The following is a 15,041-nucleotide window of genomic DNA, read 5'->3' on the forward strand; positions in this document are numbered from 1 at the left end:
TTTTAATTTTTTTTAACATTTATTTAGTTTTGAGACAGAGAGAGACAGAGCATGAATGGGGGAGAGTCAGAGAGAGAGAGAGAGAGACACAGAATCTGAGACAGACTCCAGGCTCTGAGCGGTCAGCACAGAGCCCGACGCAGGGCTCGAACTCACGGACTGCAAGATCATGACCCGAGTGGAAGTCGGACGCTTAACCGACTGAGCCACCCAGGTGCCCCCAAAGTAAAGTGTTTTAAGGAAAGGTCTGAACAGGAACGTGTGAGCACAAAGAGAATGCAAGAACTAATTCTGCCACCAGGGGGCAGAGAGGAGAAGTTTGGGAATGGCTTCGCTATCCTCACAGGAGAGGGATTAAAGAAGCAAGGAGAGAGGAAAAGGAACATAGGATATAGGATGCAGGATGTCTAGCGTTTCTCAGCCTTTTCTCTCCAGAGCAGTGATTTTAAACCAGAGGCAATTTTGCCCCACTTGGGGCATCTGGCCATAGCTGAAAACATTTTTGATTGTCACAACTGGGCAAGAGAGGATGCTAGATATTTGTGATGGGTAGGGGAAAAATGATTCTCAAAATCCTACAATAAACAGGACAGCCCCCCCCCCCCCACAATAAAGAATTATCCAGGGGCACCTAGGTAGCTCAGTGGGTTAGGCGTCTGTCTCTTGATTTCAGTTCAGGTCATGATCTCTCAGTTTGTGAGTTTGAGCCCTGCATCGGGTCCTGTGCTGACAGCATGGAGCCTCCTTGGGATTCTCTGTCTCCCTCTCCCTCTGCCCCTCCCCGTTCGTGTGCGCGCACGCTCTCTCTCTCTCTCTCTCTTTCTCTCAAAAATAAATAAACATTAAAGGAAAAAAAAGGAGTTATTCAGCCCAAAACGTCAGTAGTGCTGAGGTTGAGCAACCCTGCTCTAGAGTCATAAGGAAAAAAAGTAAAGGAGAGGGTCCAGCTGACATAATTGTAGGACACGCTGGAATGCTGACAATACAGACACAGCAAAGGAGAACGAGTTATGCCTGGACGAGCTTGCTCGCCACATCCAAAGGGGAGAATACAAAACTGGGCAGAGGGCAAAGGTGATTAATAAAGGTTCCGCGTCTAAGGCCACACGAACAGGAACAGATCTGGTTGTCAAGCCAAGACAATCAACTGTGAGGGAAGGGAGAAGACCTGGGCAAAGAGGCTGAGGCAGAGGCCATCAGCACTTCCTGCCACACAGCACCCAATTCAATACGCATTTACTGCACAGCTGCTACTAGATGTCAGGAGGGAAACAGCAATAAATAAGTCACAATCCCTGCCTGCGAGAAGGCTGAATTTCAGTGGGGAGAATCAGAGAGGCTGGTAAGTGATTACCATACCAGGGAAATTAAGATACACGCCATAAGAGAAACACACAGGGGTTTGAATACACACATCTTGCAAAACTTTGAGGCAGCCATAAACAGTAATTTCACTTCACAACCTCTGGCTCTTCCAGTGAAAGAAAAGAATCAGAGGAAAGGAAAGCCCCCATCTTTGTCTGCAAGGCTCCGCGTGTCCGGCATAATTAACAAAATTAGTGATATACAATACGTGTTACTCCAAACAGCCCAAATGCCAACACTAGTCTAACAAGGGAAAGGTAGGACTCTTTCTATAGGGCATTCCCTTAGAGATTTTGCTTTCCATTGAGAGACCCACAAAGAAAATTAGTTCCCATATCCTAGAGTCAATCCTGCACCCTTGACACGCTCTTAGTTATGTTTTGTTTTTTTAAACTTTGGGTGGGTTTTATTTCTCCTGAGATTAGGAAGCCATCCAGAGGACAGCTCTTCAAATATTCCCCTCAGAAGGAGCCTCAAACTCAACATGAGAAAATAGTTAGAGAAATCCCTAATGGTCCAGCCAACATACATTTTTCATAAAGTGATTACCCTCCCGCAGCCTCAGCTTCCTAAGCCTTTCCCCCCTTCTGTAATTGTTTTCCTTGTAGGCCAGGCAACAATTACCACTGCTACAAGACTGAGGAGGTTCACAAGCAATATATTTTACAATACATAAGTGTAGTGTCTCTGATATCTGCTGCTTTTATCACTAATTGCGCCATAAAATGCGCTATTAAAACAGGGACAAACAAGATTGTAAAAATCACATAATGGACCATGACCACTTACAAAAGCCATTCATAAATGTTAACCGTACCACTTATTTTTCTTTAATTTTCCAGTCGTATAATGATTTTTACAAATTTTTACTTCTAGGGGATACCAACAAGAAAAAGAATACATTTGAAAATTCTATGACATACATACTTACCCTTGCATACACTATTTTATAAACTGGCGTAGAATTAAAAATTAAATAGAACATCAGACAATGTGCTATGAACACTGAACTCCTAGGGACATCTACGCGATCTCTTGAAAGAAATTATAAGCGTGGCAAATACATTTAAGCTGTGATTTCTATTCAAACTTCACAACACAGGCCGGGAAGCATGAAAGAAAGCGCAGAAGGGTTTCACAATTCTGTCCTACGAAACATACAATACAACAAAGCCAATAAAGCATTTATTTCTTGGGGAAGGACAGAGTGATCAAATATGACTGCCAATTACCAGAGGAAATGGGCCACTGGAACCACCTACAGTAATTCCTGTGTCATCAGCACTCAGTGCTCATTCATGGGCAAATTTTCAAGTTTGTAGATGAGCCTTTCAACCTGTTCATTATTTATCTGGTGTGTACCCATTAAAAAAAAAAAAATAGCAATCCAGAATGAGAGAGAATGAAAATAACAGCATCTGTGCTACCCACTAACAATTCTAATGAATACTTAGATGCACCCGGGAATTTCAAGTTGTGGCTCAGATGAGATGCTAATACTGTCTCTCAGTTTCACGCAGCCACTACCAGAGACAAGCGAGTTCTAACAGTACCACAGAACATAAACACCACAAACCAAACAGTGGTTAGCCTCTATAAAACTAAAGACAAATAACCAATTAATGAATTCAGATTATTTGTTCTTCTTTTACCTAGGATCATCTCCTGTTAACTCAAGAAGTAGCTGATGCCTTCATGTGAGTATCAGCAGGGAAGGTGTGATCCAGCTTGGGTCCTGGCCAGCACTGGCGCTTGAACAACCTGGCCCTACCTATTCCCGAGTATCCTTTAAAATCCTTATAATGGGCCAACCTTACTAAAATCAGAGCGTGCTTTTCAAACAAAGGAGCAGCCACAATTAGAAACATCTTAATTGTACCTAAATCATGATTTTTTTTTTCTTCCGAGAGGTAAGAGCCAGTGCTCAATCTTTCAACAGGAAGACTGTCAGAAAACCGAAAGCCAGATTACATGATAAAGGTTCACTCTAATGTCAGAAATGGAAGTCACTTAATTCCGTAGAAATCATTTTAAACTATTTTTTAAATTTTTTTAAATGTTTATTTATTATTGAGACAGAGAGAGAGAAAGAGCATGAGCATAGGAGGGGCAGAGAGGGAGAGAGACGCAGAATCCAAAGCAGGCTCCAGGCTCTGAGCTGTCAGCACAGAGCCCGACGTGGGGCTCAAACTCACAGACCATGAGATCACGACCGGAGCCAAAGACAGACGCTCAACCGACTGAGCCACCGGGGCGCCCCTCATTTTAAACTATTTTAAGTGGTGAGAATAACTTCCTTTTTCAAAGTGCCAAATACATGAAGTGTGCTAAAACAAGGCTGGATAGGCCTAAATAAAAACCAGAAGCTTATTTGTCATCTATGTCTTCTCCCCAAAGTTACTGCATAAGACCTGCCAAAACTGTGTTATGAAGTGAAGTTGAATGGGAGTCTACACACACGGGCCCACATACCACACTTACTTTGTCAGATGCCTCGGAAGCCAAGAGGTTAGTTGCAAGAGTCTGGAGCTTATGATGGGCCATGTTTTTAAGAGCAGCAAGACTACGCCGGGTCATAGCCTGCTTGAGGTTGATGGCTGGGTGACTAAGTGAGTCAGCCGCAGCGGGAACTGCTTCATCACAGGCATTCAGTATCTCTACGGCGGTTATCCCCATCACGCAGCGATCCAACGCGCCTGGAAGACGTAGACATTCACCATCAGCACACGACACTATAAATGCTTCAAACGGTTTTTTAAGGAAAGAAAACGCATAGACGTTTTCCATGTGGGAATATTTTTATCGGTGCCTCTCAGAAACATTTTCTTGTACTTTCCTCCTCGAGGGACCTTCCACATGGCATTACCTTAACCGTTTCTTCTCCTGTAATGAATGCCCCGACCACAACTTCCCAATATAGTCAAGTTCAGAGCCAATACCTTCAACACCTTCTCCCCTGGCTTTTTCCACGGTCTTCCTGATACTCCACACCATTACTCTACTACAAATACCAATTTCTATGACTTCAGCTTCCTCTAAGCTGTCTATCCATTTTAAACAAAAGAACTAAATTTTGCTATTCTTCTCATGTTTTCTACTTTAATAATTCCTGGAACTTCTCTTTCTCTGGCAAATACCCACAAAACGGGGAAAAACTATGACTTCCCATTTTGTCTGATGTCTTGACTCTTACAGTTCACACCCGATCAAAAGTTCCTCTGTGTGTTTGTGAAAATAAATACTAGTCCAACTTGTAACCACTTCTTCACTTGGCCATTCTTTCCATTCATCTCCATCTATGCACTTTGTGTCTCAGAGCACAACTCCATCCTATAAAGCAGACAGCTTTTCTGTATACCATTTTGTACAGCACATAGCATCAGGCCAGGCAGACAAGGGTTTCATTGCATGGATTTGTATATAATCTTCTGGAGACTATAATAATGACAGTGAAATGATGATGAAGTTTATTTGGATTCACTGGGCATTCCTCTAGAGTCTTCTAAAAGAGACAAATCAATTTCGAAAAATAACAATAGCGAACACCCAGAAACTTAAATGTCAGCAAAATACAAGATTGCTACTATGTTTTTGAGCTGGTACCCAAACACCCAAACACAGATTCTAGTCCCAGTGTTGAGTATTTATATACATGCCGCTTAAGTTTGCACCTCCTGGCCTAAAGAGCTTAACTTCTGACTCACTGTCCCCTTTCCATTAGCAGTCCTGGAATTAATTCTTGGTGATTCTAGTATTAACAGAAATCAGTGTTTTACTAGCCAATTCACTGAGCCTTAACCAATACATTTTGAAAGGCAAAGCACAAGAAGGAATTGTCACCTGAAACTTTTTGTGTATGTGTGAAATGGAGAGTGTGTATATTCTAACAAGATTTAGAAGTTCAAAAATGCTTGAAAATCACCAGCACATATGATTTTTCCACACATCCCGATCTCTTGGCTGAGTTCCTCTACTCCAATAAACTGTGTCCTACACTCAACCACAGCCAATGGTCATATTATAATCTTATTACCAATAAATAAATCCCAACGTGATCCCAATTTCAAAAATGCCACTCTCTGATAGTAGCTCCCATTCTTCATTTCAACCCTCTGATCCAATGATTCCTTGTTCAGCACTGATGCCAACAATTCCATTAACCTCGCACACTTGCACTGTCTCTCACTTCTCTCTATCCCGTAAAGTAAAATTCCATCGCCCATCCACATAACCACAGCTCTGTCCTCATCTTGCCTCCTTGGACTAACTGAGCAAACTCCAACATTGACTAAATCCAACTTTCCACCTACTCTACACCTGTACAATGACGACAGATATGAATGGAAAACGTGCTGAAAGACTCCCTTGAAATTCACAATCACTGATCTCAAGGGGCTCTCAATAGTGACCACATTTCCACAGATCTTTCATTTTCCCAGTTAATTATTTCAGACCTTTCACTCCTCCCATCTCTAACACTCCATTTCCTGCCCTCAGCTGGGCAAAAAAGTTTTGTTTCCCATTTCATTTACAAAGAAGCAATTACGAATTAAGTTCTACCAGCTCCCACCACCATATCTCCACTCACATTGCACTATAATTGCCACATGAACTATCCAGACTCCTACCTAACACACTTGTAGCTCAAACTCCATTCCTCTCTTGTCTGCCCATGGACATCATTTCAGCAATCCTCCCTTTTCCCTTCATCTATTTTCCCCACCTACTAGATCATTCCTACCAGCATATAAGCATGCAATTATTTCACCTGTTTAAGCACGCACACACACACACACACACACACACACACACACACACACACGACCCAATACCCTTCTCCAGCTGGTATCCCATTTTTTATAATCATCCTCCAAAGAGCTGTCTATCTTTGCTACCTCCAAAGTCTCCTCCTCCCATTTTCCTTTGAACTTAGTCAAATCACATTTCACCCAAAACATGCACACAACCTATTCTCCATGTTGCTACAGCCAATATTCAGTTCTCAGTCCTCATCTGACTATCATTTACTATCAGCAGGTCTTGTTCTTCCTCTCTACTCCTTGAAACACATTTTTTCATTTGGTTTCTAGGCAACAACACTCTTCATTTTCTTCTTCCTCCTGACAAGTCCATTTTAGTCTCCTTTGCTGGTTTCTTCCACATCACAGAAATATATCTAAACCCTGGAGGGACCCAATCATTATCTACCCGAATCCTCTTGGTGATACATCCAGTGTTATGACTGAATATCATCCATATGCTAAGAACTCTCAAATTTACATCAACCACTCTGATATCCCTAACTTGAAGTCTTGACTCATTTATACAATTTACTAATCAACATCTCTACCTGAATGTCTAATATTCAACTTAATATAAAAGTAATTCTTGGTCTTTCCAAAATCTACTCTTCCCATTGTCTTCTCAATGTCTAAAAATGAATTCCATCCTTTTGAGTTGCTCATGATCAAAACCCTGGAATAACCTTTAACTCAACCCATTCTTTTAAGCCCCTCATCCAACTATCAGCAAATCCTGTTAGCTCTCCCTTCAAAATATACCCAGAATTCAACCACTTCTCACCAACTCCACTGCTATCGCTCTGGTGTAACAATCCATCATCTTTTATTGTTTACAGGCAATAGCATACAAGCTAATCTCCCTGTTTCCACCCTTGAACCACCTTCAGGCTATTCTTGAAAAAAGGCAAGAAAATTTAATAGTGAGCACAAAATCTAAATCAATTAAAACCAACTCACAACTGACACAAATTTTCAAAATAGCAAAGACAGTAAAAGTTATTGCAATTTGTATTCTAGATGTTCAAAAAGTTTGAGCAAAGAGACACGTTAGACAACAAAAGACCAAAATTAAACTCGTAGAGATGAAAACTATACTAGATGGGAATAATGGCAGATTAGACATTGCAGAAAAAAGACTAATAAACCTGAAGACCTAGAATAGAAACTATATTAAAATAAAACACAGAGTAAAAATAATTTTAAAAATGAAAAGACAATGTGCAAGCTGTGGGAAATTTCAAGTAGGCTAGTAAACATATAGCTGGAGTCTCTAAAGAGAGAAAAGAGGGAAGGACTGAAAACATATTTGAATAAATAATGGCCAAAAAAGTTTAAAAATCCACTGAAAACCACACACCCACATATCCAAGAAGGATGACAAACCCTCAGCGCAAGAAATATGAAGAAAACTATAACCCAACTGCTCAAAATCAATAATAAAGAGAAAAATTTTAAAGCAGTTGGAAAAAAACTGACATAGCACTTATAGGGGAACAAAGTTAAAGGTGACAGCAGATTTCTCATTGGAAATAATGCAAGCAAGAAGGCAGTGGAGTGTTAAAAGGAAAAACAAAAAACAAAAAAGAGCTGTCAACCTAGAATTCTACAACCAGAAAAAAAGATCTTAAAAACGAAGATGAAACAAAGAGTTTTTCAGACACACAGAAGCTGAAAGAATTCATCGCCCATAGACCTGCACTACAAGGAATAAATATTAGGCAAAAGGAACGTGATTCCAGATAGAAACCTGGAGCTACACAAAGCAGCAAAGCACAACAGAATGATAACCACACGGGTAAATACTCAAGACTTTGTTTTTATTATGCACATTTCCTTAAAAGAGACTATTTAAAGAAATAAGCAGGGGCGCCTGGGTGGCTCAGTCGGTTAAGCGTCCGACTTCGGCTCAGGTCACGATCTCACGGTCCGTGAGTTCGAGCCCCGCGTCGGGCTCTGTGCTGACGGCTCAGAGCCTGGAGCCTGTTTCGGATTCTGTGTCTCCCTCTCTCTCTGCCCCTCCCCCGTTCATGCTCTGTCTCTCTCTGTCTCAAAAATAAGTAAGTGTTAAAATTTAAAAAAAAATAAAAATAAAAAAATAAAGAAATAAGCAAATAGAAATAATATTCCAAATGAGTGAAAACCATAAGCAACAATATATATGATATAAAAGATAGAGTGGTAGACAGTGACCCAATTATACTTGAACACAATATTCTTTTTTTTCTTTTAATGTTTATTTACTTATTTTGAGAGAGAGAGAGAGAGAGAGCAAGCAGGAAAGGGGCAGACAGAGAGGGAGAGAGACAGAATCCCAAGCAGGCTCCATGCTGCCAGCACAGAGCCCAGTGCAGGCCTTGAACCCACAAACCAAACTGTGAGATCATGACCTGAGCCGAAGCCAAGAGGTGGACACTTAACCAACTGAGCCACCCAGGAGGCTCTAGAACTATTTTTAAATATAAAGCAACTGGTCTGTGTAAAATAAAGGAGATAAACACAAAGGTAGGAGTGTGCCACATTGTGAAGAACCTTGATTTAAAGGCTACAGGAAATAAATTATATGTTTTGTATTTTTTCATTAAGACAGTGCATGATCCAAGTGTTGTTGTTGTTGTTGTTGTTGTTGTTGTTGTTTTATTTCCTAAGATTTATTGGCCAGCAGAGTACGGGATGGATTAGAAAGTAGAAAAAGAAGACAGGGAAACCAATAAAGCTAGCATATGTGTAACAAAATACAGCCCTAATTTAGAATAATACAATGGAAACAAAAAAGGGAGCTGAGGGGTACCTAATGGGAAGGACTTAGCAATCAAGGACAATTGTCCAGAGGGCTCATGGGGGGGTGGGGGAATGGTAGCAAAAACAGCCATATTTCCACTATAACAACCTCTTTCTTCAAAATTCCAGAGTACACCATCCAAAGAAAGAAAAGAAACTCTGATTATACTTAGCTTTACCAAGATTTTAGAAAGATACCATTTTTTTCTTAACCATTTCATTCTTTGGGTCTTTGCCTGTCCAGTTGTATCTTTTGTAACAGAATGAAAAACAAAACTGTAGGAGATATAGAAAAGTTGATGATGCTATGCCACATGTTGTGAAATGTAAAATCTAATCTCTACTGTATTAAATACTGCAGGCAAATAGTCAAAATGTGAAAAAAAATACTTGCTACCAAACTTTTCTACTAATAACAAAAGATTGGGCTGAAGTACCACCTCCTGATTCTCTTTGGTAATTTTGGTAACAAGACAAAACTATCAATTTAAAGAAATGAAAATATTAAAAGGAAAATATTTATAAAAATTACAGACTAAACTGCATAAATTTATTACAAGCCCATTAGAGATACCATAAACTCACCAACAGGCAAATGTTTTGCATAGGAAGTTTACATAACAGAAGTACACATTACCAATGAATTTAAGAAAATTTATGCCATCTTATAATAAAATTGACAATTTTAAGTAAATAAATACATTTAGTAATTTAAAAACTAGTCTGAAGCAAGAACAGCACATACACTAAGGCTTTACTTGTGTGAAAAATCTGATTCTTTGACACCTATGTTTTTGGTTATCCAAGCTTTACATATGTTTTTCAATAGACACGAATATACATCAGTTCCTAATTCTCTGCTATCTTTTATTAGATAATTAAGTTTTTTTAAGTGATTTTAATGCATATTTGATAAAGTAAACGCAAAAAACAGGAATATTTCAGAAAACTCATAGAGAAAATAAATACAAAGAAAAAAGATAACAGAACAAAGTAAACTGACATGACTCCTGCGCTAACTTCTAACATTTGGCAAGCACTGCTGGCATTTGCATCTGAACGAGAACACCAATAACTGTCCCCGCGGAAAGAGGTATAGGACGTGAGAATCACTTTTGTTATGTAACAAAGACGATCAAGTGGTAACTGGTAATTGTCAGAGAAGAGGATCTTGTAAAATCAGTCATTACTTACAGCCTCCGCTGCCTCCCAGACAGGATTCTGACCTTGTCAAGGGCCTGTGGGGTTGACATGACACACCCCCTGGGAACACCACATGTGAAGAACGACAGAGTTGGTCCCTGACACACACAAACAGCTCCAGGCAGAAGCAGCCGCCATCTAGGTCAGCGGGCCACCTTTCCTAAGTTCCTAAGTAGAAGCCAAGAGGTCCAGCTGGCCAAATCGTGTTGCCAGTCATTTGGCTAATTTTCTAACTATCCAGAGATGTGGAAGTAAAATGATTTCGCCAGCCTTCACATCACCATGACCTGTTATTGCACATAATGAAGACAGCACGAGTAAAGAACAAAAGACTCCGGACGTCTGTCGTTCTAGTGAAATTTTAATTTACTAGCTTCAACTTCATGTCATTAGGAAATAAAATACTAGAAATAAAAAGTACCCATTTGGAGGGAAAAACAACTAAAAGCAAATGCTGCATAGAAGTATAAAGACATTTTTAAAAGGTTTAAAGCTAGAAAGATCAGTAAAATTCAAAACAGCCGACACAAAATTGCACACTACATACGAGGAGTTTTAGTGTAATATAGCTTCACTGCTAAAAATACATCCCCAAAATGCTAAGAAGAGGGGATAAACTATCTCATCGGAGTTTAAATACATTTCATCCATCAAACCTTGGCCGAATCTGATTTATTTGGCTTCATTTTTTATTTATTTAATAAATAAATAAATTTAATAAATAAATAATGCCAATACCTTCAGGATGTGCCATACTGACTCCCTAGGGACCTTTATATCACTAGCTAAAGCCTGAGCAGCAAGGAGGAAAAAGAAATGTATACCTCCTATTATGGTTAAATCCAAAATAAATTCTGCCTCTTTATCTTTTAAGAATGCCACATTGACTGACTGTTTCCCTAAATCCTCTTGAAGGTAAGATAATTATGAAGTTTCCACATTATATATTGTGTTTAATCTAACGTGGGCTTAATTATACTAAACTGGTTGTAAAAAAAAAAAAACTTCCTCCAGTATACCTATAGTTACGGGCTACCTGTCATCTCTTTCTGGGAAAATTACCGGAAAAGTTACTATGCCTTTCAGTAACATCTTATTTGTAACAAGTATGAAATTAAAGAATCTGAAGAATTTCATACTCGTTACAAATATATTTAAAATATCTGACGTATTTTGGTATCAATTATTTAAGTATCTGAAAAATTCAGAAAATTAAATTCTTTTCCTTTATAATAATTTTTAAAAGTCCTATACGAGTTTACCACACTCTTGCATTTGTGCTATATCAATTGCTAATTTAATATTTATAGTATTTTAAAATAGTGTTTTCTGGACGTCAATGCTACAAGAACTTAGTCTCTTTAATATTAATTCTCAAAGTATTTCTGAGTGGAGGTAAGATCACATTCCCAAGTTCAACAAAGTAACATGGAAAGCAGCTTGTTTGTTAAATAACATTAATAGCAAATATAAACACGTGCATGCATGCACACACAAACCTCAAGTACACAAACATTCATATACACACATTTACATTATGTCTACTATACGCTAGGTAGACGTTACCTCATTTTATTCTCCCAGAAATACTATAAAATAGGAACTATTATGATCTTCGTTTTACTGAGACAAAAGTCCAGTAAGGTGCAGCAGATCACATTATTAGCAAATGGTCAATCCTAAATTCAAACCAAGCAGTCTGACTCCAAGCCCAACACAAACCTGGCATACTTAGTTTCTGGGGCAGACAAAACCAGAAAGCATGAAACAGTGCTTCTCAGCAGATAGGATGTAACAAAAAGGAATACAAAGACACAAAGTTACATACGTAGTATGCCAGCAATTCTGTCTCCAAAAATGCACGGAAACAAGGCCAGAAAGAAATGTGCCAAAATGTCAACACTGACCACTCAGCAATGAGATTCTGAGCTCATCTCTCTTCTTTTCCACTACGTTGGAGCTTTTGATTTTTGACAGAAAGTATGACCCTCTTTTACAATCAGAGAAGAAAGAGAAAGGTAAATGCAAAGGCAAAGAAGTCTGACACCCTTCAAGAATGCTCCCTCTTTGCAAGATTGCCTGGGCGCTACACGTAAAGACAAGGACTGTAAATAAAAGACTGCTGAGTACTTGGTACTTGTTACAGAAAGACTCAACAGAACTCCCTACTGCCCCAGTAGGAGCACAAATATGGATACAGCCTACTTTGGAAAAGGACTATTTAAAACAAAGAAAGGTGAAGAAAACAACCAATTGGTTGAAGTAGTATATAGTACGCAACTAGGTATATAAAGAAAGCCTTTAATTACTGATAGCTCATGATTTAAAGTAGCAAAAGTGGAATCAAATGTGTTTTTAAGGCCTACAGCAGTAAGCATTTAGTTACACACTTGAAAATTTCCCAAGGAAAACCGTAAGATTCTGTGTATAAACATCATATATAATCGTGTGTACTTGGAAGCTACACATTACTTGTTCTATATTATGCCTCACACATAAATTTTCTGAAACTTGAAATCTTAAGTGAGACATCTTGAAACGTTCCTTTCAATCACCTCCCATAACGAACAGTTTCATACTGCTTTTCTGCCGTTTCAATAAGAGAATTTTATCTTTTTCCACGGTCTCCGAACTCGATACAAAAATGGTCCCTTAATCTTGGTCACAATTTACCTCGTGAACTGTACAGAAATCACTTATTTACTTGTCTGTATGTCTGTCCTAATCTGTACATCGTCTTCAATTACATCCCTTCAAAGATCCGTGAACTCCTCTGCAAGTATTTGGCACAGCACAACAAACAAGAGGGCATTTAAACAGTTCCTTGTCGTTGATAATCATGAGAACACTTAGAAAAAGCAGGGACCGGAAGTAAACGGAGCAACTTTTTTTTTTTTTTTTTTTTTTTTTTTTTTTTTACATTTCAGGGCTTTTTCCCTCATCTAGAAGATTTTTTAATTTCCAGGAAATCAAAGACACCCATTGGGTTTTCCAGTCTATCTCTTCACATTTGTGCTTACCAGTGTCCATTTGCCAGACGTACACCGAGCCATCTGAACATCCCACTACTAGGTAATCATCAGAAGGCCTCCACTTGATTACTTGAACAGGGAACAGATGACGAGATGCCAGCATAATGCATTTTTTCTCTCGCAGACTTAGGAGTCCTACTGAGTGGTCACTGGCTACAGAGCAGATACAGTGCTGCACTCTTGCCTAAAAAAGAATATACCTTCATTACACTTAGATTAAATTCAGGATAAAATGATCTTGTCCTCCAAAACTTAAACCAAAAGTAATTATCCATTCACCACCGCTGAAAACCAACCACAATATTAGGTTGTGTTGAAAAGCGTGTTCCTTCACATTATACATAAAACACCCAGATCAATCGTGACAACACTTTAAATAAAAAAGAAAAATTGTTAAATTAATCCTAGATTAAAGATGGGAAGAGATGCCTTGGAAAATCTCCTGTTCAAATGTGAAGATGACCTTAACTAAAATGATTGCTGTACAGGCGCGGGGAAAGCTGGAAAAAAAATTGATCTGTTATTATGCGTTCTCTTTCCACACTGTGAACTTTCCTTTGTTAGCTGCTGGAGCAGGCTCTCTGCAGTGCTTCTTTCTGTGTGTGACTCTGTCATTTTAGACCCATGTTCTTCCCTGCTCCTTTGCTCGAAAACAATACCCTCCCGGTCCCTCTGCCACAATCATTCCTTTCAAGAGCCACAGATATTTTGTATTTTCCGTACATGGGCTTCGCAGCTTCTGTCTGTAATATCAGCAGGTGCACCACCCCAACTAACACACAATGGTCAATTAAACACTCTGCTGTATATTTTCTGCTCGTCTCTAGTTTTTGCCTTTCAATTCCTTTTAGGACAGGATGGAATATAAAGAGTCAAAAGAAAGACGGTGAAGACTTTCACCAGCAACACGGAACGGAAACCACAACCTAGATGATTTAAAATTAAGGCATTTCTATTTTTAAGACAATTTATGAGCTATTTAAAACCTAACCTTTTAGTGATTTATTGGATTATGCTTTCAGTTCACACTGAGGTGAGACCATCTGAAAACAGCCACACATCATTGTATATATTGTGGCTAATATTGAGGATGAGAGGCCCACTGTACTACACGTATACATATCATCAATGGGATCCAAAGGAGAAACTTGTCAAACCTAACTGGGTTGGGCTTCGCCTAAACAAACAGACAGTCTGAACTAAGTAACAATACCGCACTGAGTGGTGTATCTCACTTAATGGGAAATGCTGACGTTGGGTGGCCAAATGTGTGCGGAAAACACAAGTTATGGTTGTTGACTTTATCCACAGAACTTCTAAGAACCTTTAACATGCTGATGTGACCAGAATTATCTCCACAAGGGGAATACAGTGTCACTCACCTCAAAGGTCATCTGACCGCGGCAATCTTTTAAGACCGAATTTAGGAGGAACAACATACTTTGGGAAAAGCTGCTGTAACTGGTTCCTTTCATGTTTTGGCAGCTAAGAAACTTAGGCCTGAGTTTTCTACCCATCACAGTGGGGGATGATGGGCACGTACTTCTGCATGTAGACTCAGCCGTCTCAACGTTCTGCTCTCAGTTTCTCATCATCATTTACCTTTATTTTTATCCTACTGAATAATGTTTATGTTTGTAAACAACTTAAAATCAATTTTTGAATGAAGCAGAGCATTAACAAAACAAAGATAGTAAGATTTAACTACTTTGTTCTTAAATTCAGGTATGTTAATCTTTTATTGTTAGCTTTATTTGTACTTTTTGTTGTACAATAATTTAAACACTATACTCAGCATAGCAGGTGTTTACTAATTTCAAAGTTAAAAAATGAAGTTCAGAAAGAGTGTGTTATAAACCTT

At 38.9% G+C, this 15,041-nt stretch overlaps 1 protein-coding gene across 4 annotated transcripts in view; it reads right to left on the reverse strand.

Annotated features, from left to right (window-relative positions):
* WDR7 (WD repeat domain 7) overlaps positions 1-15,041 on the reverse strand; it is a 357,356-nt gene that overhangs the window by 276,001 nt on the left and 66,314 nt on the right. For all 4 annotated transcript variants that reach the window (XM_058691984.1, XM_058691985.1, XM_058691986.1 and 1 more), the window contains 2 exons: positions 13,169-13,364; positions 3,847-4,061 (listed from right to left, as the gene is read on the reverse strand). In XM_058691984.1, the coding sequence (XP_058547967.1) occupies positions 3,847-4,061; positions 13,169-13,364 (411 nt within the window). The remainder of the gene's footprint in view (positions 1-3,846; positions 4,062-13,168; positions 13,365-15,041) is intronic.

The sequence above is a fragment of the Neofelis nebulosa genome, chromosome 11 (genome assembly GCF_028018385.1).
Source record: "Neofelis nebulosa isolate mNeoNeb1 chromosome 11, mNeoNeb1.pri, whole genome shotgun sequence".
In the NCBI taxonomy this organism is placed as follows: Eukaryota; Metazoa; Chordata; class Mammalia; order Carnivora; family Felidae; genus Neofelis; species Neofelis nebulosa.